The sequence below is a fragment of the Nematostella vectensis genome, chromosome 7 (genome assembly GCF_932526225.1).
Source record: "Nematostella vectensis chromosome 7, jaNemVect1.1, whole genome shotgun sequence".
In the NCBI taxonomy this organism is placed as follows: Eukaryota; Metazoa; Cnidaria; class Anthozoa; order Actiniaria; family Edwardsiidae; genus Nematostella; species Nematostella vectensis.
In genome coordinates, this window is record NC_064040.1 from 14,949,963 (window position 1) to 14,975,664 (window position 25,702).

A 25,702-nucleotide genomic window follows, 5' to 3' on the forward strand; every position below is an offset into this window, starting at 1 on the left:
ATAGAGCATATTCAAAACCCGCCCACTTTAGACAATGAATTATGACTAAAGTTTCTAGAATACTTGAGGTGAATTGCATCGAGGCACGTTTAAAAGGCTATAAAAAGAGCACCAGTGTGTGAGCAGTTTAGTTAACCGTCTGCTACAGTACTGGCGAGGACGTGAGGAATCCATCGCTCTGAGGTAAGACTCTAGAAGACAGATCATTGGTAAATTTGCGGACAACTTCAACATTAAAATGCAATCTTGTCGCGTTTGTAACCCTTAGGCTGTAATACCTTTTATGTTCTCAGAATCTGGTACTAAAGATTATCAATGTAGAAAAATGCTATTCAGATAACCGATCTTTTGGAGGCTCTGGGAATTCATCATACTGTGATGTTAATTGTACTTTTTTCTTAGATGAAATTTACTCTTCTTGCGGCCTTGTTGGCCGTCTTGTTGGTAACAGCATTTGCGGAGCTCGGGCAAGCCTCCCCAGCTGCCGACGAACTTGAAGTTTCTGAGGTTGCCAAGTCCGCCCCAGACACCGAAACACTTGAAGCCCAAGATACCGAAGAACTTGAAGCCCCTGAATTGCAAGAGGCCACCCCGGACATTGACGAGCATGTAGCACCTGAAGTTGATGACGCTGCCCTCGATGACGAAGACGAACAGGTTGAGGAGCCTGCTTCTGATACTGATGAGTCAGGAAAAACTGATCTTAATGACCCAATGATAGATGATCAAGATGCAGACAAAGAGATTGAACTTCAAGCAAGGGGGCCTAAAAAGGAATACAAACCATGGTCAGCATGGCAGACATGGTCAGTCCCTCAAGAAATCACATTCCCCGATTACAAGCAGTTCACAGTGAAAGGAGCGAAGTGTCCGGTGGGGTGTGGACCGGTCGCTTGGGCCATGGTCTTCGGCTATTATGATCGTCTGGCACACACTTCTTCCTCGTATGGCTACAGCAAGCACCTATTCCGCTGCTATAAAGGCGTGGCAGGATCCCCCAACTGTATCGCCCCAAAGTACCAAAATCCAACAGTCCAAGACTACATTCTTGCAATCAATAAAGAGCTTAAAACGTTCTGCCTGTTTGGTGGCGGCGCGACCACACCCAAGGGCATGGGAAGAATTCAGAAGTGGTATCAGGCGCGACAGGGAAAGTCGGCGACCATTTCCAGCTACAAGTACTGGCTGTCCTGGACTGGAATAACCAGAACGTGGATCCGTAACAAAGCCAGGGACGCCATTAAAGCAAAGTACCCGGCCATTGTGGGCATCTGGGTGAAGGGAAAGGCCAAGTCCCAACACTATGCTGTGGCTACAAAGTACACAACGAGGTACAGGAAGTGGCGACGATGCATCAAGATCTGGAAGAAGATTTGTGGCAAGTGGCACACCCAGAGACAAGAAAGTTTCTATCTTCACATGGGATGGGGTGGCTACAAAAATAATTGGTATAATATCAAGACCTTCTCCGCTTTTGTGGCGCGCAAGTGAATATACGCCCCCCCCCAAAACTGGAATGGATGAATATACGCCCCGGAAACTGGATTGGAACTGCATGGACAAGTTTTTAGATAATCGAATAAAAAATAGAATAGTGAATAGTAATGTAAATGATATTAATCCATAAATCTAGATTAATTTTGTACGAGTATATAATATTCTTGGAAAGTAAAATACGTGAGAACATCATTTTGCTGCATTGTTGTGATCGAAATGGAATTTTTCTAAATTGTATGAGATAGTTAATTTCATATCAATTTCATCACCAAGAATATTCCCCGAGTATTTTTTGCATATAGCCCCCCAATGTCTCGGGTACCCTGTCCAATATCTGAACGAGCTAGTGCCAATCTACTTTACCAAGATGGCGGCTCATCAGCCAACCCAAAATCAGATTGAATCCATCGATCAAGTGGATTTAACAGAGGAATTTAACCTTCTTCCGACGGTATTTGACATAATTCAATCAGTACAAAAGATGGGAGATCCACAAGAGATGTCAAAGAAGGTATAGGTTGTTTTGATTTTACAGTAGGGGTTCAGTGGAGTTGACAATTGGCCGTGCTTTATGCACATTTTTCAATTAAGTTTGACTATAAGAAAATGGAAAGTTGAACAGAGTTTGGCAACAGTGTTGTTTTCATGTGTTAAAAACCCGTGTCTTCACTACACGAGCCTCACTGGAAGCCTAGGTAGCCTCACTGAATGTCCTAAACAGACACATTACATTTTCCAATTTCTTATACTCAACATTAATTTAAATAGGTTTATACCTGACATATATTCACTTACACTATAAATAACATGAAGGTCGTAGCGAAGTGACTAACGTATAGATTTAGGACGATTTCTATCACTTGTCCCCTATCATTATGATAGATTTTGTTTTAAATAAAAATCTATTTCTTCATGGTACCAGTCAATGGACTTAGTTGTTTCTGGTGTTTTTTTCTTCCCTAGAAGCTTGAGTGTACGAGTTTAGAATGATATAAAGTTTGTCTCTTATTTTTGTATTGATACAAAGGCCCAATTCATAAGTCGCACTTGTGCCGTTATCTATTTGTATCAACACAAATACATTGGGTTCAACGTTGATTCAGATGTCGCATTTAATGAGTCGTGCCCAGTAGGTTGCGAGTTCTAAAAGCTAACTTGATGCAGAAATTCTGATGCATAAAAAAAAGCTTGTCAAAAGCTTGATGTTTGAATCATTGTCATGCTCTTGCCGTGCCCCACAACTGGCGCAGTCGTGCTTAGTGCAGTGTCATACTTAATTGATGTTGATGTTCATGTGTCAAATACAAACCATTAGATTCGGAATGGCAGAAGCGTGACATATTAATCAGGACTAAGTATGTTAATATGACATGGCTGGCAACTTTATCTAACCACCTTAGCTTCAACATGATTTTCTGGCACAATTAGGGCTAATTTGCATGAATTCTTTTGTCCTTAGGGGGGAGGTGAATAGGTTTTCGGGCCGGCAGAAAAATGAGCAGATTGACAAATTTTTAAAACGTAATGGATCACAGATTATTTATTGAAATTTATTGAAGGGTGGGATTTTGGATTCTGATAATCTTGATTGCGGATTTATAATTATTCTTGGCTTTAAAAAAATCACATAAAAATCTTATTTATGATCTTTTGTTTAGTCTGTGATTTTAGCGAATTATAAACCCTTCAGACAAATTGAATTTGATTTTGTTTGGAAATCGAACAAAATCAAATTAAAAACAGGTTAATATTTTTGTGTTGTTGTCGGGATATTTTGAAAACCATGGTGCACCTTTTGCTGTTTATTACGAGAAAATACGCCTTCATGTGCGCCAATAGTCAATCAATAAACGAAAATACATCCATTTGAATGAAGCCGCATACATTTGCGCAAAATGCATATTATTCAATTTGAAATTTTGCATAAATGTGGTCATTCAATTGCATTTTTGAGCATAAATTTTGTAAATAAGGGCAATCAGCTGAAAAAAAAAACATTCAACTGCACAAATATTCATCTCTTTAAGATTAAACGAAATCTCAACAAAGTGGGTTGACAATCAATGTCACGAACATAACAGTTATTTACATTAATATCACATATTTTGACAAACAATAGCATTAGCAAACAATCATTACTGCCCTCTTAACAATCATTAGTGCAATTGTACAAACAATATAGTCCTTGTGTATTTCAATAAACATCTGCTATCAACTAGCTTATTACACTTAATTTTCACGACGTCAAAATTTCACGATTTTGAGATGGCGATATTTCGCTACACTTTATTTTTGAGATTTTCCTATTTTTGTAAAAAATCAGATCACTTTATTTTTGCCATTTCACGATTTTGGGATAATAAAATCAAGCGAAACAAGTGAAATTAAAATATGTGGTTGTCATTAAAACTGAAACAATTTGTAACGAAATGATGCATGTGCTAAATTTAGATTAAAAAAAAATCTATGAATACAGTAGATGACGAAATAAACAAGGTGTTTCCATAAAAGGGCCAATATTTCCCCATATAGGCTTCTTGTGTACTCACTTTATTTCCACGCATCCTGATTTTCGCAACACTTAATTTTCGCGTCACTTTATTTTTCCAAATCTTTTCAAATCGTGAAATTCACGAAATTGAAGTGACGTGAAATTGTTTTTAAAAACCACAGGGAGCCCAATAAGGCAATTTCCATGCAGTTTATAAAACCAAACTATTTGCATATGTGCCATAGTATTTTAGTTCCAAAATGATAAATTATCAAAACAATCATCAAACAAACTATATCGTGCTGTTAAGAATTTTTCATCTTTTTTTTTATGATAAATTTTCAGCAATAATCTCAATATTTTTTTTCTAATTACTGATTTTTTTGCATAGTTATCTCTTGAAGAAGTTAATTACTTATTTTTGTTTTTGCATCTCACAACCAATCTCACAAGAAGGGACCAAATATATTAACGTTTTCTTTTATTTTCTTTTATGGAAGTAATAATGCATAACTGTAGCAAATAATACACAGTAGTTTGTGAACTGCTTTCACAGCCTCAATTTTGCAATATGTCCTTGACAGATAATCTGGAGAAATTGGAGTGATTGATCAAACAATAAATATTAAATATACAGTGGTTTTCTTGTTCAAAAAGGAATGTAACATCTGTAACGCATTCGTGTAACGTCTGTAACGCATTTGTGTAACGTCTGTAACGCATTTGTGTAACGTCTGTAACGCATTTGTGTAACGTCTGTAACGCATTCGTGTAACATCTGTAACGCATTTGTGTAACGTCTGTAACGCATTTGTGTAACGTCTGTAGCGCATTTGTGTAACGTCTGTAACGCATTTGTGTAACATCTGTAACGCATTTGTGTAATGTCTGTAACGCATTTGTGTAACGTCTGTAACGCATTTGTGTAACGTCTGTAACGCATTTGTGTAACGTCTGTAACGCATTTGTGTAACGTCTGTAACGCATTTGTGTAACGTCTGTAACGCATTTGTGTAACGTCTGTAATGCTCTTGTGTAACGTCTGTAACGCATTTGTGTAACGTCTGTAACGCATTTGTGTAACGTCTGTTATGCTCTTGTGTAACATCTGTAATGCTCTTGTGTAACGTCTGTAATGCTCTTGTGTAACATCTGTAATGCTCTTGTGTAACGTCTGTAACGCATTTGTGTAACGTCTGTTATGCTCTTGTGTAACATCTGTAATGCTCTTGTGTAACATCTGTAATGCTCTTGTGTAACGTCTGTAACGCATTTGTGTAACGTCTGTAATGCTCTTGTGTAACATCTGTAACGCATTTGTGTAACATCTGTAATGCTCTTGTGTAACATCTGTAACGCATTTGTGTAACATCTGTAACGCATTTGTGTAACATCTGTAATGCTCTTGTGTAACATCTGTAACACATTTGTGTAGCGTCGGTAATGCTCTTGTGTAATATCTGTAATGCTCTTGTGTAATATCTGTAACACATTTGTGTAATATCTGTAATGCTCTTGTGTAACATCTGTAATGCTCTTGTGTAACATCTGTAATGCTCTTGTGTAACATCTGTAACGCTCTTGTGTAACATCTGTAACGCATTTGTGTAGCATCTGTAATGCTCTTGTGTAATATCTGTAATGCTCTTGTGTAATATCTGTAACACATTTGTGTAGCGTCGGTAATGCTCTTGTGTAACATCTGTAACACATTTGTGTAGCGTCGGTAATGCTCTTGTGTAAAATCTGTAACACATTTGTGTAGCGTCGGTAATGCTCTTGTGTAATATCTGTAATGCTCTTGTGTAACGTCTGTAATGTCATTTATTCTCTTATTAAAGGACTTTCCCATTGCTTGTGCCATATCTCTGTTCTTCATTTTGCTACTACAGAGAATATGAAGTACCACTCAAAAAGGATCTAAATTCTGCTTGTAGTACAAATAAAACCTTGTTTTGTGAGTAATCACATGTAATGTCTGTAACAAAATTCAGAACCTCAAATTAAAATTATTTTCTATGTGTAACTATTTTCTTGTTATACTTTTTAAAAGAGTTACATGTATGGATGTAAATCGTGAATAGAATCATGGTTTATGATTGTAATGTTGAGTGTTATAGAAAGAATTCCACATGGTGGTCGTGAGGCCTTGTTCCCAAGTCAATAAACCTTTGGCGGTCTTGTTGTTTGGTGCCCCCCCCCCCCCCTGAATGTGCATCAGTTGAATCCATAAACGCTAGACATAAGAGAGTATAAATGTGAAAAAATCTATTCAGAAATGTGAGTTTTGGCATTTCCATTTTTTTGGTTTCTCATAAACATTCTGCGCAAATGAATGTTGCCTCATTCAAAGGAATGTATTTTCGTTTTATTAATTGACTTTTGGCGCAAATGAAGGCGTATTTTCTCGTTATGAACAGCAAAAGGTGTATTTACTTATTGCTTTTTTTTTCAGGTAAGCAGCTTTAGAGCCAAACTTCAGCATTGTAGGGAGCTACTTGACACAGTTCCTGGACTTGACACAAGTTGTGAAGAGCAAATAGAACTACTCAACAAGCACAAGAAGCAACTGGAAGAGAAAAGGTATTTGTTGTACTACAGGGTAAAAGTCATTACCCTATCCCAGGGGGGACAGGGGTAGGCAAACCTAGATAAACCAATAAGGCCAAGATTTAACAATAGAACAAAAAATAAGCATGGCAGTTTTGGGGGAGATTTGCCTAGTTGCCTCAAGTCAATCATTTTTTTTTTGTTTCAGCAACCTTCTCTCTAAATATCAAGGCCTGCCTGTGTTCTCAGATGCACTTGCAAAAGAAATGATCTGATCAAAGATGGCTTGCAGTGGCTTTGCATATATCACAAGAGGGCCTCTTAGTCATCAAGAGACATGGGACAAATCCAAGACAAGAAGACTTTGAGCACAGTGCATACAGTAAAAAGGGATTTTCCCACCCCATCCAAGGTCATGATATCATGGTGGTACTTAGATATTAACATTATGGGGAGTTCAAAGGAGATCTAGGCATGCACAGACAAGTCTTTCAGGGAATTAAAATCCTGTGAAATATAGTCAAAATAGTGCTTTAGCATATGGCCATAGTCTGTGGAAGGAGTGGTTCGGTCTGAAGTGCCCCTACCCCCTACCCTCTCTCTATTTGTTGGCCAGCAAGCTAAATAAAGAGACGTTCGAGGCTCTGGAACTAGGGTATGTAATCAGGCTATCACAACTGTTTCAGTAAACAAACAAAAGAGCTCTTACTCCATTTGGTGATCAAGGAAATTTCCCTTAGCAAATGTTTCAAGGTCTATTTAAGATAAGGCTGACACAAGTCTATTTTGTTTTATTTAGTTTGCCACCATAATCAATAATTATAAATAATATTATTAAATGAAGTTACTAACAAGTTTTATTGTTCATTTGATGGACACCAGAAATGAAAACAAAGTAATCCTTGCTTTAAGAGGACTACCCATTTAAAAGGTATCTATTTATTTCTGTTATTCTTAACATAATATATGCAATTTGAAGGATAAAAAAGGATAATGTGTTTTCCACGACAAATAGCACATTACTTTTGAAGAAATCCCCAACTCAGAGATTCACAATTACAGTGATTCAAAAATAAAAAAGAAACAAAGCAATGTATAGAGCATCTTCTGATTCCCCTGTGCCAGACCCAGGAGGAAGCCTAGACGTTTTTTATCTTCTTTATGAAGGGATCTACATTTAATTCCACAAATATACCTGCATATGCTTTAAATATAGCTTTATACCATGGTCACACCATGGTATTGTTAAAATTTGTTAAAATGCCAAGTATCAGACACGTTGCATCTAGTTCTACTGACCCCTATATGTACCATGGTATTGTGGTAAAGCAAAGTATTTGACATGTTGTCCTACATGTACCATGGTATTGTAGTAAAGCCAAGTATTGACATGTTGTCCTACATTTACCATGGTATGGATGTAAAGCCAAGTATCAACATGTTGTCATGATGTACCATTGTATTGTAGTAAAGCCAAGTATTGACATGTCCTACATGTACCATGGCATTGTAGTAAAGCCAAGTATCGGCATGTTGTCCTACATGTACCATCGTATTGTAGTAAAGCCAAATATCGACATGTCCTACATGTACCATCGTATTGTAGTAAAGCCAAGTATCGACATGTTGTCATGGTGTACCATGGTATTGTAGTAAAGCCAAGTATCGGACATGTCCTACATGTACCATGGTATTGTAGTAAAGCCAAGTATCGGACATGTTGCCTCTAGGTCTGCCGACGTGAACAGGCATTCACTAGCAGCCTCGTGCTCTCCCTGTTCTTCTAGTACTGTCCCAAGATGGTGCCTGTGGATGATAAATGAGAAAAATGGTGACAATGACCTGCTGTAGTGTGCACTATATCGGCGAGTTGTACTGGCGAGATGACTTTAATACTTTAATAAATTACTCCCCTATACAATAGTATAAAGTAGCTTACGCTAATACTGGGGAGGGCACGGCCAGTTTACAGCCGGCGGAGATGCGGAGGCACCTTTAGTTGCCTGATGGCTGGCAAAGCTGCTGTTTTAAAGGACTCTAGATTACTTAGGTTTACAATATTATCAGGAAGTAAATTCCATGCTCTTAGAAAAAGAATAATTAAAGGAAAGAATATTCGAGTGCAATTGTTGAAAGCTAAGTGAGTGCCTCCGAGTGGATCGATTTGTTGGAACGACACAGCTAGGGAGAGGACAAGCCACGAGATTATTATAAAATTTATACAGTAATACTATTTGATGGTAAAGTCGCCTTATTTCCAATGTGTCCCAGCTTAGCTGGTTAACCAGTTCAGACGATATTGCTTGGTAGTTATAATTGTTGCAGACAAAACGAGCAGCGTTCTTCTGAACTTGCTCCAACCGCAAAACATCTGTGTCAGTGTAAGGACTCCAGGATGTTGACGCATACTCAAGCATCGGTCTAACAAGGGAGAGGTACGCACGTTCCTTAACTTCAGGGGCACAGTGTTTTAAAGTTCTTCTGATCGCACCCAGTGTTCTGTAGGCCTTTGTAGCTTTTTTAGCACAGTGAGGGCCCCAGCACAGTTGCTCATTACACCGTACTAGGTAATCTTGATCTGATACTTGGGCAAAGGACCCCGTACTTGCTGTATACTGATAACATGACGGTCTCCGCTTCTTGGTGACTGACAACAAGTAACACTTGGTTACATTAAACTCCATCTGCCAAGCTGCTGACCAATCAAGTACATTATCCAGATCATCTTGAAGTGCGGTGGTCATCCATGGATGTGATTGGGCGGTATATGATGGTGTCATCTGCAAATAGCCTGATTTGAGAATTTGATGCTTTACAGATATCGTTGATATACAACAAAAACAGGGTCGGTCCCAGTACGGAACTCTGTGGTACTCCTGATGTTACTTGTACTTTATCAGAGTGGGTGCCATTGACTGCCACATACTAGGACCTCTTATTTAGGAAACCAGATATCCAAGCCAATGTTTTCCCCCTGATACCATAATAAGAGAGCTTTTTCAAAAGCTTTGGGTGTGACACTTTGTCAAAAGCTTTACTGTAGTCTAGGAGCAGAGCATCCACTTGGCCATGATGGTTTAGCACGGTTGCCCAGTCATGAAAAGTGAGGACTAGTTGCGTCTCACAACAAAAACCCGCACGAAAGCCATGTTGAAATATTGATAATATGTTGTTAGATGATATGTGTTTGTTCAGATGGCTGAGAACAATGTGTTCCATGATCTTGTTACTGATACAGGTAAGAGAGATAGGGCGATAGTTTTCCGGAAGATCTTTAGCTAACTTTTTATGTATTGGGACGACCATCGCATATAGCCAAATTGCTGGTAAGGTCCCCTCATTGTAGCTTTGGTTGAAAATAAAGCACAGCATCCCGGAAAGTTCCTTTGCCAGATCCCGTAACACACGGGGTTAGATACCATCAGGGCCACTGCTCTTGGATACATTTAGTCCAGCAAGTTGTTTGTGGACACCAGCCTGAGTAAATATGATATCTTGGATTGAAGTACATGTGGTAGGACCAAGGTGAGGAGAAGCACCATTGTCCTGTGTGAAAACACTCTCAAAATACTTATTTAATGCCTCAGCTTTGTCCTTATCCGAAATATACATTGAGTCACCTTGACGCAAAGTAGGTATACTGCAGCTTTCTGTTCTACAGTGTTTGACATGGCTCCAGAATTTTTTAGGGTTTGATTCCAAACTTCCACCAATCACAGTATTTAGGTAGTAGTTATAAGATGATTTAAGTAATTTCACCACAAAGTTTCTCTGGCAGCGATAGGCACACCAGGCTTTGGAATTTTTGTTGTTGGTTTTCAGTGCTTTGGACAAGAGGCGGTCCCGCTTACGTATTTGTCTTTTTACTAATTTGGTTATCCATGGGAGGGACTTTTTTGACTTTGTAAACTTGTGTGGAATATCTGTCTCTACTGCGGATTTCAACCTGTCTTCAAAAAAGGACCAATTTTCTTCTAAGGATCTTTCTGTGCAATGGCGGGAGAATTCTTCAGCAGCTCTAGCCATTTCCTCTTGGAGAGCCTCAATGTCCATTTTCTTGTAGAGGTAAACTTAATGAGGAGGACTCTTGATACGTTTTGCTCTGGTGTTAATGCTGAACTTGACAATATCATGGTCACTCATCCCTGGGTGGATAGTAATATCAGATACAAGAGCTGGTGAGGATGATAACACAAGATCCAAGGTCTTTAGAGAAGCTGGACGTGTTGGTTTTGTGACAAAATGAAGCAGTTCTTCTTCAACAATTTTCTAAGTAATTCTTGGGAATATCCATGTAAATCACATTTTTTTTGGCAACCCTCTATCACAAAATGTGTTGCAAACTAACATAGAGGCAGGCCATGTGTTGGCCACAGTTTACTCAACAATGTGCCATTAGGCTTTAAGAGGGAATATGGAGGGTAGCCTGAAGAGTCCCATGAACCCTTGCGGCAAATAACCTTAGCCACCCACACCTTTGTTACTGTTCTCTTCCCATATTGGGTGGCAAATTATAACCATCCAAAATTAAAGCTTTATACTTCAGCAACATAACCAATGGAAATGCATGCCTTCTCACAACTTATTGTTTAGTTTCAGTTTATTAGTTTAACCAGGAAAGAAAATACATATTTACATATAAAAAGAAAATAATAACAACATATATTAATAAACAATATGAATACACAAAAAATAAGGTGGCATTCCTGGTAAGGAAGCCCAAAAGAAGCCTGGGGCTAATTAAATAAGGACTACCCCAAAAATTAAACAAGAGATCAGAGTTAAAGTCATTAGTAAGTGTGTATAATATATCTTTATAGTTAAAACAGCAAGCAAGCAGACAAACACAGGACGAACACGAAACGAGCAAAGCAATCCATTGTAGCCTCTTTAAGTGGTATTTATGTTAAACAACATCTAATAACGTACCAAGCAGCATGTACAGTCGGATCCACATTGATAGTTTCTCGGAGCATCTTTTCAGCCATAACAAGATTGTTCAACTTTTGATAGACAACTCCCTAAACAATACAAAAACGTGGGTTTCAAACATAACAATTATAGCGCGCTATCGCGGCCTTCTTGAGGAAGTGAGCCAATTATGTTATGAATTTTAAATTCACACCGAATTAAGCGGATTTCTATTGCTACTGAAATATAGTCGAAATGGGGTGTTCCATAAAGAGCGCAAATGCTGTGACTCACCAACCGCTCCATACTTGGCGCGTGGCTCGGGTTGATGGAGATGGCGTTGGTATAGCACGTCTTTGCGTCGTTCAGACCACCACGGATCTCGAATACTCGGCCACGCTAAAGAAAAGGGAAGAAACTATAGCAACAATATCATGACCACAAGAAAATGTCATTGGAGAAAAACTTATCATCAACAAGGTAAGTGCAAATCATTGATTAACTAAACACGAGAAAAGATGACAAAACATAATGCCTCAAGAGAAAATACAAACTTTCTGTATTTCTGTTGCGACGTTTCATTTTCATACTCAAACGTGGACAAATAAGAGTGCGCGTATAGTTGTGTTTATGTTGCTGTTGCGTACCAGAGGTTGGCAAGAGAAGGAGCTCACAGCACCCTTCTGCAATGTAAAGGGATTCTCACCTGATATAGAACATCTGGGGAAAGCGGAAATATCAGGTTAGCTTCTTGAATACAAGCGTTTGCCTCGGCGTCCTTGCCTGCACCTATGAACACGCCAGCTATGGAACAAGAACACACCGTGAACACACCAGCAATGGAACAAGAACACACCAGCAATGGAACAAGAACACACCGTGAACACACCAGCAATGGAACAAGAACACACCGTGAACACACCAGCAATGGAACAAGAACACACCAGCAATAGAACAAGAACACACCGTGAACACGCCAGCTATGGAACAAGAACACACCAGCAATGGAACAAGAACACACCAGCAATGGAACAAGAACACACCGTGAACACACCAGCTATGGAACAAGAACACACCGTGAACACACCAGCTATGGAACAAGAACACACCGTGAACACACCAGCTATGGAACAAGAACACACCGTGAACACACCAGCTATGGAACAAGAACACACCGTGAACACACCAGCAATGGAACAAGAACACACCGTGAACACACCAGCAATGGAACAAAAAGACACCAGCAATAGAACAAGAACACACCGTGAACACGCCAGCTATGGAACAAGAACACATGAGCAATGGAACAAAATCACACGAGCAATGGAACAAGAACACACCGTGAACACACCAGCAATGGAACAAGAACACACCGTGAACACACCAGCTATGGAACAAGAACACACCGTGAACACACCAGCTATGGAACAAGAACACACCGTGAACACACCAGCTATGGAACAAGAACACACCGTGAACACACCAGCAATGGAACAAGAACACACCGTGAACACACCAGCAATGGAACAAGAACACACCGTGAACACACCAGCTATGGAACAAGAACACACCGTGAACACGCCAGCTATGGAACAGGAACACACCGTGAACGACCTATCCATCCTACATAATCCATCTCAATTTCAACGTATCCATCGTAACTCAGCCATTCTCTTTAATCCATCTCTGCTTCACCGTAGTGAAAAAATACCTATGGCAAGCCATATTTTGGACTGTAGTTTTGACATACCTATTACAAGCCATATTATGGACTGTAGTGTAGACATACCTATTGCAAACCATATTATGGACTGTAGTGCAGACATACCTATTGCAAGCCATATTTTTAACTGTATTGTGGACATACCTATTGCAAGCCATATTTTGGACTGTAGTGTACACATACCTATTGCAAGCCATATTTTGGACTGTAGTGTAGACATACCTATTGCAAACCATATTATGGACTGTAGTGTAGACATACCTATTGCAAGCCATATTTTGGACTGTAGTGTAGACATACCTATTGCAAGCCATATTTTGGACCGTAGTACAGACAAACCTATTGCAAGCCATATTTTGGACTGTAGTACAGACATACCTATTGCAAGCCATATTTTGGACTGTAGTGTAGACATACCTATTGCAAACCATATTATGGACTGTATTGTGGACATACCTATTGCAGGCCATATTTTGGACTGTAGTGTAGACATACCTATTGCAAACCATATTATGGACTGTAGTGTGGACATACCTATTGCAAGCCATATTTTGGACTGTAGTGTAGACATACCTATTGCAAACCATATTATGGACTGTATTGTGGACATACCTATTGCAAGCCATATTTTGGACTGTAGTGTAGACATACCTATTGCAAACCATATTATCGACTGTAGTGTGGACATACCTATTGCAAGCCATATTTTGGACTGTAGTGTGGACATACCTATTGCAAGCCATATTTTGGACTGTAGTGCAGACATACCTATTGCAAGCCATATTATGGACTGTAGTGTAGACATACCTATTGCAAGCCATATTATGGACTGTAGTGTAGACATACCTATTGCAAACCATATTATGGACTGTAGTGTAGACATACCTATTGCAAACCATATTATGGACTGTAGTGTAGACATACCTATTGCAAGCCATATTTTGGACCGTAGTACAGACATACCTATTGCAAGCCATATTATGGACTGTAGTGTTGACATACCTATTGCAAGCCATATTATGGACTGTAGTGTAGACATACCTATTGCAAGCCATATTATGGACTGTAGTGTTGACATACCTATTGCAAGCCATATTTTAGACTGTAGTTTTGACATACCTATTGCAAGCCATATTTTGGACCGTAGTACAGACATACCTATTGCAAGCCATATTATGGACTGTAGTGTTGACATACCTATTGCAAACCATATTATGGACTGAAGTGTTGACATACCTATTGCAAGCCATATTATGGACTGTAGTACAGACATACCTATTGCAAGCCATATTATGAACTGTAGTGTTGAAACACCTATTGCAAGCCATATTATGGACTGTAGTGTGGACATACCTATTGCAAGCCATATTATGGACTTTAGTGTTGACATACCTATTGCAAGCCATATTATGGACTGTAGTGTGGACATACCTATTGCAAACCATATTTTGGACTGTATTACAGACAAACCTATTGCAAGCCATATTTTGGACAGTAGTACAGACATACCTATTGCAAGCCATATTTTGGACTGTATTACAGACATACCTATTGCAAGCCATATTTTGGACTGTAGTACAGACAAACCTATTGCAAGCCATATTTTGGACCGTAGTACAGACATACCTATTGCAAACCATATTTTGGACTGTAGTACAGACATACCTATTGCAAGCCATATTTTGGACTGTAGTACAGACAAACCTATTGCAAGCCATATTTTGGACCGTAGTACAGACAAACCTATTGCAAACCATATTTTGGACTGCAGTGCAGACATACCTATTGCAAGCCATATTTTGGACTGCAGTGCGAGCACGGCGGAGACGCTTAGTTTGCCTATGGATGCAGAGGCCGCCTCGTCTGATAAAGCTTGCTCCAGACGCACAGATGCCGCGATAGAACCTGTTTCTGGATCTTTGCAAACGGAGAGAAAGAAAAGGATGGTTACAAGTAATAGGACAAGCAGGAGGGGCTAGTCCAGGCATCTCGGCGGATTGGGGGGGGGGGGGGGGAAGGGGGCGGATTCAGGCATCTCGGCGGATTTGGCTCCACCTGGATCGTCCACGGTAAAAGTATTTTCTTTTCCTTTTGAAGAAGATTTAGTGATATGAAGCACTTGATCAGTGTTTAAGAATAACTGTTTAGGAAAACACAATATGACCAGAGTCTTCTTGATGGAAATAACGCATGATATGGGCATTTTGACCAAGGAGAACCCCAATATGGAATACAGATATATATTCGTATATAGAATAACCGAAAAAGACCTCAAACTTATTTCCAGGCTTTTACAAGGGTTCCAGTCGTTAGTGACAGCACTTACTGAGATCACAAAAAGGAAAGGTTTTGGGACCTATTTCACTATATGAACATTTAATCTTAATCAGGCGTGTTGAAAGAGATGTGTACGCTTCAGAATCAGCCCCCTACCCGCCCCACACCCACTTCACAGTTTATAACCTTCTAAGCAAGGGGCTGGGAAAGAAGGAGAAGGAGAAATAGAAGAGCTCCTTCTTTCCGTTATCTTTTCAGGCTCCTTTAGACCCCTATGAATGACAACATGTGACGTACCACCATCTTTCTCGCTGCTAATCTCGGTCAGCGGTATCTGCTTCAAGCTCCTCGTATCCGCTATGACTTTGTCGAGTAGACCCGACCCAGCCCTTTGCATATCACTAAACCTGCGGGGGAAAAAATAATTCTTGTATCCCTGTCAAATAGAAAGCAAAAATCTCCAAAGTTTCAAGACTTACCCAGAAGATAGCTCAGAGTCGTAAACTTGTTTCCAGGTCTCCAGCAGCTGCTTGCAAGTGATGAGGGCCTGGTCACTACCAATACATATTTCTTCTAGTTTCACTTTTGTTAGAAGCAAGCTGCAACATATTTTGTACGAATACAAATATATTAGTCTGCATTATAATCATACAGAGACTTTTACTTTCGTAAGTAGCAAGCTGCATAACAATTGAGTACGAATACAATCGCGGTAGTAATTTCTTTTTTTTTAACAGCATTTCAACTTAATTATTTTATTAGGAATCACTGTCACAACAGTTAATCTATGACTCATTTTTTCAAACCTGAAGTCGTCCGGATATTCCATCAATGCGGCTTCACACATGTCCAGCGCCTCAGAAAACTGTCATAAAAGACATCACGATTAGACTCACACAGCGCAGGGGCAAACCACAAACATTCTAAATGGTTTCATATGTTATTTCCTAATGAAATGCGGGAGGAGGGGAAGTGAGGGGGAGCAGATGACCACACCTCTAATACCTTCCTTGGTTTTCTACCGAGAAGCGTAACGTGTTATTTCGGCAATCTCCAAAACAGTGAAAATCATGTGGGATAATCAAAATAACTATCCAGGTTTATTTAATGACGTTTGATTTTTCAGATAAATACAATATTCTGGTTTGAACGCCTCACATCGAGCGGATGGAAATGGATTGAAAATAGTATTTTTAGCTTTTGGAACAGGCTGTACCTTTATTCAAACCTTGAAACTGCATAAATAAGCCAACTAGAACCTTTGCATAAAATATACTATACGGTAATCAGGAATATTTTACGTTTTGTTACGTGCGAGTGCCCCTTTAAGACAGTCATCCATTTTTGTCATTTTGATGCAGGTACCGCAGAGCAGTTCTCACATGTAAGATTAAATTTTCTATGTTACTGTAACTTTGTTACGGATCTGATCGAAGGTCAAAGAAGGTCATTCTTCTAAAAAAAAAAGAACAAAGCATAAGCCCTTGTTTACCTTTTTCTGTGCAGAGAGAAGCAACGCCATTAGATGAAGAAAGCGCAAGTTGTCGCCTTCGATCTTGAGAGCAGCACAAGTATTTTTCACAGCTCTAGATATCTTGAATCACAACACCAAGTGTACATTATCCTTTAGCCATCCCATCCCACCCCTCTCACATACATCTCGATAAATCTTGAAAATTGTGGATCTAAGAATGATAATGAATCGGCACTACAACTGAATGGGGACTTTACACGCCAACGACCGACTGCCATGTGTTTTTAATTACATTCTTTCTCACGTTTTTCGAGGAAACTTACCTGTCTAGTGTGAGCCTGCGCTAACGCGAGATGAAAAAGTATGTCAGCGTCCTCAGGGTCATGAGCATGCGCACTGGAGAAAAAAAAAGCCACATTCGTGAGATGGACCTATAAACAAATATTCGCATTTACTTGTTGACCACAAGACACAGGGATCGTACAGTAAATCCCCACATGTTTTTTAAACAGCGCCAGGATTGCTAAGCAAGCGATGTCCGATATTTTATAAAACAATACCGTAAATGATCTATTAAAAGCACCCTATCTAAAGAACGCCTCCTATCTAATGTGCGCCCCCCCAAGCTTACAAATTTGTAATGAACGCCCCTCTATTTACCCCCCCCCTCTACCCTCTCTCCCAGCAACATAGGAATTTCGGTAATATAATTAAAAAAATTAATTAATCTGAGTTTGGCTTCTACTGGGTGAAACTTGCTCAATGTCAAGAAACGCTTGCTAGGCAGGCTATAATTTAACGTGATCCTGACTGAGACTAGAGACTCCACAAACATAGACTCTTGACCAATCAGAGTGCGCGATTTACGAGTGCTGTTGTGCGATACCCGCTACCGTGGCCACCGGATACAAAGAGTTATAGTGCGATACACAGTCACCAAAACAGTCACCAAAAGTAAGCCCAAAGCATGCAAGCATTTTGAAAGATTAGTGATAAGTGATAAGCACTCAAGCACCAAGTGAAGTTCATATCAATCAGAAAGTACATTTCTCGCATCCTCCTGCTTTATTGGTTTACCCACACAACACTGTCAAGGTGGCCACAGTATCGCGCGTCGCAAGCCCGTCCAGGTCTACAGCTTTAAAAAAAAAATAATGGCATGCATTCTAACCTTTCAAGTGCATCTATTGCAAGTTTATGTAGCCTTTGTCGGTCAGCACTCAAAGAAGCTGAAAAAAAAAGGAACAAAAACGTAAAAAACTTATTACAAATAGCAACAATAAAATATATCAGGATATATTGTACTGTACTAACATCAAATAAGCTAACCAAAAAATTGATCAGATTTAAATTCTCTTCACTCTTTCAAAGGGGAGCAAATCATGAAAGTATTGAGATTTTCTATGTTAGCTTACCTTCTACAGCCTGCATGGCATACCCCACACCGAGGGCTTGGTAAGCACGTGACGCCCACTCATTATCATCTCCCATGGCAACCACTTGCTTGGCAAAGCCCACGCCTTCTTCCAGCTGAATAAGAACGATAATTCTTCTGATATATAAGGTGTACCTAATCACGGCTTTTCGCGGTTTCAATTACAATATATGGAAGCCCTGTGGTTTTACACCTAAGCTCAAACGGGCGCGCGCATTTCTTCTTTCGGCAAAAAAAACAATCGAACAACAAAACACAAAAGACAGCAACATTTCGATCAAAACATGCCCATTGGCATTTTAGCAATTGTTTTTTTTAATCATAACCGCGAAAAGGTCTATTGGTATACACTTTACCTGGTGAAGGTGGTTAAAGCAAAGCTTGGCAGCGTACAGTGGGACCAGCGGATCGTCTGGTTTCAGGCATGCGCACTGACGGAGAACCAATAAGGCCCTTTGGTACTGCAAAAAAGCGTGAAGGTGAGTAAAAGACGTGGTAAGGCGGGTAAAACAGAGTGGGGTTCCTGTGGTTGGGATAGCAGAATACAGGATATGCCTAACTAGAGGTTTATTTTAGTAAGAAGAGACCGTTATTAGTGGTGCCGTAACACAACTCACGGTTTAGGGGCCAGGTTTACTTTGCCCTTATAAAACTGACATGTAAGCCTAATACTTAGACTGTGTTGCCTCCAAGGGCCAGAAACAAAGTCAGCCACATCTTTGTTTTCATTATTGGAAGACGAATGTTTCACATATGTGAATTATGTGAAATAACCATGTAAAACGAAGTTTTATACTTTATTTACCACATTCAATCGAAAGTATCACAATATCTTTCCCAAATAAGCCGGTGAAAATGCATGCTTTATCACACTTGGCATTTTGCTAAGATGACAAAATGGCGGCTGACAGAGGCTGGTTTAACTGCGTTTACCTTGCCAGCGCTGATAAGCGAAAGTGCAAACTGGAACCAGAGATGAAACTCTTCATAGGCCAGCTTCATTCCCTTGTCAAGACACTAAAAACGCAGTTGAAACAAATTCGAACTTCTTTTAATCCAACTTGAGGTTTACAAATACAATACATTCATAGAATACTTACAGACAGATCTTATAGCACCCTACTGACTACTTATGAGCCAACATTGGCTCGGCTCATATAACTGTATAAACCAACACAAATTTGAAAATGTCAAACGCCTCTGTGAAACAGACTAGTTGCGCTGACGTTTCGGGCGTTAGCCCTTCTTCGGAGCATATAACCGTATGCCATTCTTATAAGCTTCAACTTATATAGTAAAACTATCAAAAAGTACCAAAACGGCTGTAAACAGACTCCAACCTTTCAAAGCCTCCTTTTTGCGGTCAAATAACAGACGGCCTACTATAAAAAAAAGCATATTACCTATATATTTACCTCGACAAGCATGCCATATTGAGCCCGCCGTGTCAGAGCAATGGTCAGCAGGTCGTACACTGTGTTGGCTTCACTGACTGTCCTGGATCGAGCGGCTGCCTTTGCCGGTGCTACACTCAGGACCGCGTCACGCAACACCTACAGAATCACATCAGTACAAAGTCAATGAGTCAGTTTCACGAACATGCGCAGTACAGTATTATATACAGGACCGCGTCACACAACGCCTACAGAATCACATCCACACGAGGTCAATATGAGCCAGTTTCGAGAACATGCGCAGTACAGTACTACATACAGGACCCTGTCACGCAACACCTACAGAATGCCGTGATAAGGGGGCTCATTTTGCAGTAAAATGAGAGAGCGCCCAGTGCGCCAGGCTTTGAAACCATGGACAAAAGAGACATACGAACCAAACAATTCCAACTTTATTCAAACCGTAAAGTCGAGCTCCCTGTGAGGCTGGTCAAGGTGTGGGAGAGAAGAGCTGTCATACGTTGTTTCAAAAATGTTTGGAGAAATGGCGTAGGGACATCTCGTTTCCGGTTTTACTTTGTGGCGAAACTCTAGGCCAGAACGGCCAAGGGCTGGCGCCTGTTTCTCGAAACGCCCGAGAAAAAGTAACCCGAAAAGTATCGGGTGACTGCGAGGTCCCGATAACTTTCTTAATATTTAAGCAAGCCATGTGAATTTCGGGCCCGAGAAGTTCGGGGAAGATCAAAATCTTTAAATCTATAAAGAGGATCATTCTTCAACCAACCAACACTATACGTGCATATATATATTTATATATGCACGTGACTAGATATATATTATATACGTGCATATATATATATATATATATATATTTATACGTGCATATATATATTTATATATGCACGTGACTAGATAGTATTTCCGCATGATAGTTAAGAGTTGTTGATGGACTGATAAAATTCTTTGTAAATAGCGTCAGCTTGCCAAGCAAAGGGCTTTGTGTTGAAGTCAGATGAGCGAGTTTCCAATGCTTAGCCATGATTGGGCTATTTTTGCGTTGCGGTCGTTTTGAGCAAGTTTAATGTGCGAAGTTACTCATTTTGGTTAGAAAATAAAAATAAAAAACAGACAAACACGTAAATAAAATAATACCAGGTAATTAGTGTGGGGCTAAGGAAGAATACTAGACGTTTCGACCATTTTGTCCATAGACCAGGAGTGAAACCTTACCATAGAGTCCTCAAGAAGTAACAGCAATAGTGCCTCCTCAATCTCATCGCGAGGAATAAACAAACTGGAACCAGAAAGAAACACTAACATAATTGAATTCATTAAAATCTTTTCTTTCAGCGTCTAGCCTAATTAAAAAAATTCTACTGTATCTAGTTTTTCAACATCTGCTCATAGGAAATTTAACTGTCATTTTTTCTTTAACTGTCATTTTTTTTTAAGTCTATACCTTGCGTATATTACACGAGCCCCCATGGATGGATGCGCCACTGGTCCATCACCCCTCCCCCCATGGGCAGTGACTTCATACCTGTCACTAGCGTACACCAATGGCTTGAGAGGAAAACTGTTCAATCTCGTCATCATGACATTGATGGCTGTTGACTTGCCAGCCTCAGGTTTGCCGGCACCACGGGACAAAGATACAATAGAGCCAGGAATATTGGTATTCTGGTAATTCGGCTTTTCGTATGTTCTCTCACAAACTCCCCGGACAAGAACCTGAGCTAGTTGCTGGGCTAAAATCTAAAAATGAGTTTGAGTTTGAGAAATAACAAAAGTTCAGAATGTAAAATCGGCGTTTAGCACGTATTAAAAAGGGTGGTTCAATCTGAAATGTTTGTTAACGAAATACATATGAAGCTTACGAAATGGTAAAAATGGTTAAAAAATTTGAAGTCCTAATATTACTACAATAACGCAGTCAAAATAAGCCCAGCTACAGACTACAGAAACAACAATCGATCAATCCACGAGTCGATACTCTCAATTTAGTCAATCACGGCTTGACACTCAAGAGTGGACGTTATGATACTCGCTACGGGTACTGTATGAAAACTAGACCAACATGCTCCAAGAAAGTACTCAATTGTCTATCCCTAAGGTGCTTGTCTGCCGCAATTGAATGATTATAGAGATAGAGAAAAGACTATTCTTTAAGACTTTTATTTGACCAACAAAAGACCCCACCCATCCTGATATCAAAATAGGGGAACATAAGTAATCTGCCATACTTTCTACAACTGTTTTACTCAAATAAAGAACACTAACCTTTCTAAGATTATGAGTCGCTTTTGACTCTAAAGCTTGCAGCATTTGTCTAAATCGATTTATCCCTTGAGTAAGTCTCCTGAGAATAACATAATTATATGAAGAAAAAGAGTTAACAAAGGTTATATCAGAGTTACATCTTACTTGTTCAGAAAATTTAAACATGAATGCGCGCTATAAAAGGGATCGTTCCGCCCGCAAGCTCTCGCGCAAGTCGTCGCAATTCACAACTAGACTTCATTGAGTGCGGATCTCTGAAACTGCCAGAAGAAAACGTAGCAAAAAGTAAAGCCGTACGACAAACTACGAGAACTGTAAAGTACAAGAGATTGTTAAAGAGCTATCAGGCATATTCTGGAAAGTGTTTGGAGTCAATTCTCTACTAAAACAAGAGAAAAAATTGCATTTGAGAAATTTAACACAGCGTGCGCGCTCATTTGGAATGGCGTCATTCAGGTACGCGTGCGGACAAACAACCAATTTGCAAAATTCATCACTTCAAAACCTCTCTAATCCTCCGTTATTTTTCGTTTTTTTCAAAGAATGGCTAATAAATAGACAGTATTTACTTCAATGGTGTGTTTTCGGCCAATTTTGATCTCTATTATAACTTTCTGGCTTCTCTCAATGGAGCTCTGCACTCAGTGATGTCAAATGACGAGTGACAGCTTGCCTAAGGCAAGCCCCTTTTATAGTGCACGTTTGTGTTTAAGGAATTTGGTGAAAGACCAAATTAAACTTCAAATATTGCACCTTGAGATGGAAAATTAAAAGGGAGGAAACAAAGAAAAATGAAATGTACACAAGTCTGAAAATTGATCTCAAAATACAGGCACTTTGTATTGTACTCGAAAGCCATTTGTTAAAATGGTTATTATGTCCCCCTCCTAAAATACTTAAAATGTATTTCAGTCTAACTGGAATTTTCTTCTGTTGGTAGTACTGTAGCATACCATATTGACTTGAATAAGCATCTCCCTCAAATAAGCGCCTCCCTCAAATAAGCGCCCACTTTGAACCAAAACTATTAATAAGCACCCCCTATGAACTAAAACTATAATAAGCACCTCCCCTGAATAAGCACCCCTTTTGAACTAAAACTATTAATAAGTGCATCCCTTGAATAAGTGCCCCCCCCTCCCGCTACCCAGGTTCTATGTAACTGAGTAAAATAACTATCATACATGTAGAAAGCACTGGAGTTAATAGAGTCTGGAGAAGAAAGAGATAAATATTTAATGAATAAAAGTTAATTGAATAAAAACATTATTCAGCCTTTTGTGCAAGATTTGCCCTTTTAAATATGCGCCTCTCCCCAATAAGCACCCTGTCTGAGAGAAGAAAAATTTTATGAGTGCCAGGGTACTTATTCAAGTACAGTACCGCTCATGAACATAGGGACACTGTTCGCGAAATTCGCGAACAGTGTTTGCGAAATTCGCAAACAACGTTTGCAAAATTCACGAACATATAGGCTGTATAAATATATGTATAAATGCAGTGATAGCAGAATGTTCATAATCTTCTTCTAGATTTCACACATCTATCAAGTCTACTGTAGAAGGATAGCCAGGAACTGACCTCTCTCCCCCGTCCCCTAGAGACTGAAATTTATCACAAATGGATTTTGGATTCTGGATCCAGAGGTGCATCAAGGATTCTTGATCAAGGACCCCTCTTCACCTCTCCTAAAGGCAGAAGTGGGAGGCACAAATATATAAATTATATGAATTGCCCCTACAAACTAATAAAGCTTACCCATTTTTTATGTGAAGGATGGGTGCACGCTGGATAGCAACTTCAATGGCCTGACTCATTTCTCCAATCACATAAGTCTGAGCGAAGGATGCTTTCTGCCCTGCCATGAGCCATATGGCTATATCACCAGCATACTCATAACATGAGATTATGTCATCTTCTTGGATCTCATCCTTTCCTGTCAATTTCAACTCCTCAAGAGCCATGGCTAAAAACACATGAAAAACTATTTGACCTTAGCCCTTTAAAGCAAAGAAACACAACAAATTTGATACCTTTATAGGCAAATGCCTCTGCAACTAGTCTGGACTTTCTCTTGAAGTGCATGTCAATCACCAGGTCGTCAGCCCCAGCCTCATTACAGCACTGGACAGATGACTGGAATTCTCCCTGGATAAAGTATGCTTTACACAGCAGCAGCATGGCTTCTTGTGATCTTTCATCCTGTTAGAAGAATGATGATTAACTGTCAATCATGCAAATCAAACTCTATAATTCTGTCTCTGTGGACTGGAATTTTCACTGGATAAAATATCTCTGTTATTAATCCAACCTTTTTTCTTTCTTGAATAACATTATTTAGCTTTGTCACAACAGGCTCTAAGGCACTTCTAGCAGCTCTCAGGTCATTCACATCAAGACTGTGGTCTCTGCTGTATGTCTCAAGATCAGCTTCAGCAAGAAGAAGGATCTTCAAGGAATCTAAAAACAAGCAAAAGCTTTCTTAAGCTGTGTCTCTCAACAAAACTACTGTATACATTATACAGAGTCAACGTTGTAGAGGCTGCAGACTTATAAAACTGGAATATTATGAAACTCAGGGATCGTCCACACTAACACGGATTCAAAAGTATCTGGGTTTGTTTCGATGAAAACGCATCACCTGATATGGGTTCACATGGGTTTTCGCAGCGTGTTTGCCTGGATCTAGCCGTCCACACTAAAATGGATTCAAACATTTGAAAACACTGAAAGGTACGGGGTGATGTCATTTTTATGACAGCGCGTGCTCAAAGCAGCGCGCGCCTGCGATATGACGCCATTGTTTTCATTTTGATACGGATTCGACACTCCATGCTACGGACCAAAGTATTCGGATTCATTTTGATTCACTTTCGACAGTGTTTTCAAAAGTATACGGATTTGCTGGATCCAGCATGCATGTTAGTGTGGACGGAAGGCCTAAAAGTATCAAAAAGTAAACAGATCCAAACGAATCCATGTTAGTGTGGATGACCCCTCATAATGCCTTCCCTCTAATAAAGGAATGTCACCCCTTTCCCCTCCTCTAGGAAACAAACAAGAGAATTACACGGACAATTAAATTGAATAATAAATATTCCGCAACACTTGCGCCTATAATCTCGCTTTCTGATTGGTTTTTGACTATGGTAAATCAGAGGAAATAACAAGGACTCGTCCTTTTTAGAATCCTAGAAAAAAATAGTTTAATCCAAGTTCGCAAAATTCAGTTCTCAAGCTTTTCTTTCTGTTTTCGTTGTTTGTGTTGTAGAAAACAAATTTCACATAGCTTCTTACGATCAAAATTTACTGTGGATTCACTCGGTGACGATGGAGCGAGTCACATTAATCTAATCAGGGAAGTAACTACGATAAGATATGTTTCCCTGAGTTAATAATCTCACCTATCTGCGATTCCTGTGTCGTGCGAGTACAAAGCTGTTCCACTAATTTGGATAAACTCTCCCATCTTCCTTCTACTCTAGCTCGCTCGATCTCATTTTCTAGTGCTGTACGGGACACTCTACGTGCCATCTGTGTGGTGTACAATGTATAGTCTATTGCAACATCAGATCTGCGATATACCGAAAAAATCCTTAGACAAATGACAAAACAACAACTAAAACATCGCCGCCATGATATCCCCTGGAAGCTGACACAGGTAACCCAA

At 39.6% G+C, this 25,702-nt stretch overlaps 2 protein-coding genes across 5 annotated transcripts; one reads left to right on the forward strand and one right to left on the reverse strand.

The window, feature by feature from the left end:
- Positions 1-7,630, forward strand: LOC116618005. Of its 2 annotated transcripts, XM_048730367.1 has the most exons (4): positions 1-183; positions 403-2,008; positions 6,444-6,571; positions 6,747-7,630. In XM_048730367.1, exons 2-4 carry the CDS (start codon positions 1,865-1,867, stop codon positions 6,811-6,813), a joined length of 339 nt encoding a protein of 112 aa, XP_048586324.1. In that variant the 5' UTR covers positions 1-183; positions 403-1,864; the 3' UTR covers positions 6,814-7,630. The 2 variants fall into 2 exon arrangements, with proteins under 2 accessions (XP_048586324.1, XP_032237114.1); XM_032381223.2 differs by lacking the exons at positions 6,444-6,571; positions 6,747-7,630 and having other exon boundaries at positions 22-183; positions 403-1,689.
- Positions 7,315-25,693, reverse strand: LOC5511869 (tetratricopeptide repeat protein 7B). 3 transcript variants are annotated; one of them, XM_048730365.1, is made up of 22 exons: positions 25,437-25,693; positions 24,344-24,492; positions 24,066-24,234; positions 23,791-23,998; positions 22,033-22,111; positions 21,293-21,507; positions 20,983-21,046; positions 19,774-19,911; positions 19,292-19,375; positions 18,715-18,819; positions 18,339-18,453; positions 18,095-18,152; positions 17,247-17,319; positions 16,942-17,004; positions 16,256-16,314; positions 15,929-16,048; positions 15,747-15,856; positions 14,955-15,089; positions 12,156-12,253; positions 11,744-11,848; positions 11,468-11,559; positions 7,315-8,344 (listed from the first exon to the last, which is right to left on the reverse strand). In XM_048730365.1, the coding sequence occupies exons 1-22, from the start codon at positions 25,564-25,566 to the stop codon at positions 8,215-8,217; spliced, it is 2,499 nt and encodes an 832-aa protein (XP_048586322.1). In that variant the 5' UTR covers positions 25,567-25,693; the 3' UTR covers positions 7,315-8,214. The 3 variants fall into 3 exon arrangements, with proteins under 3 accessions (XP_048586322.1, XP_032237113.2, XP_048586323.1); XM_032381222.2 differs by having other exon boundaries at positions 16,942-17,043; XM_048730366.1 differs by lacking the exons at positions 7,315-8,344; positions 11,468-11,559; positions 11,744-11,848; positions 12,156-12,253 and adding an exon at positions 12,349-13,034 and having other exon boundaries at positions 16,942-17,043.
- Between the last annotated feature and the right edge of the window lie 9 nt (positions 25,694-25,702).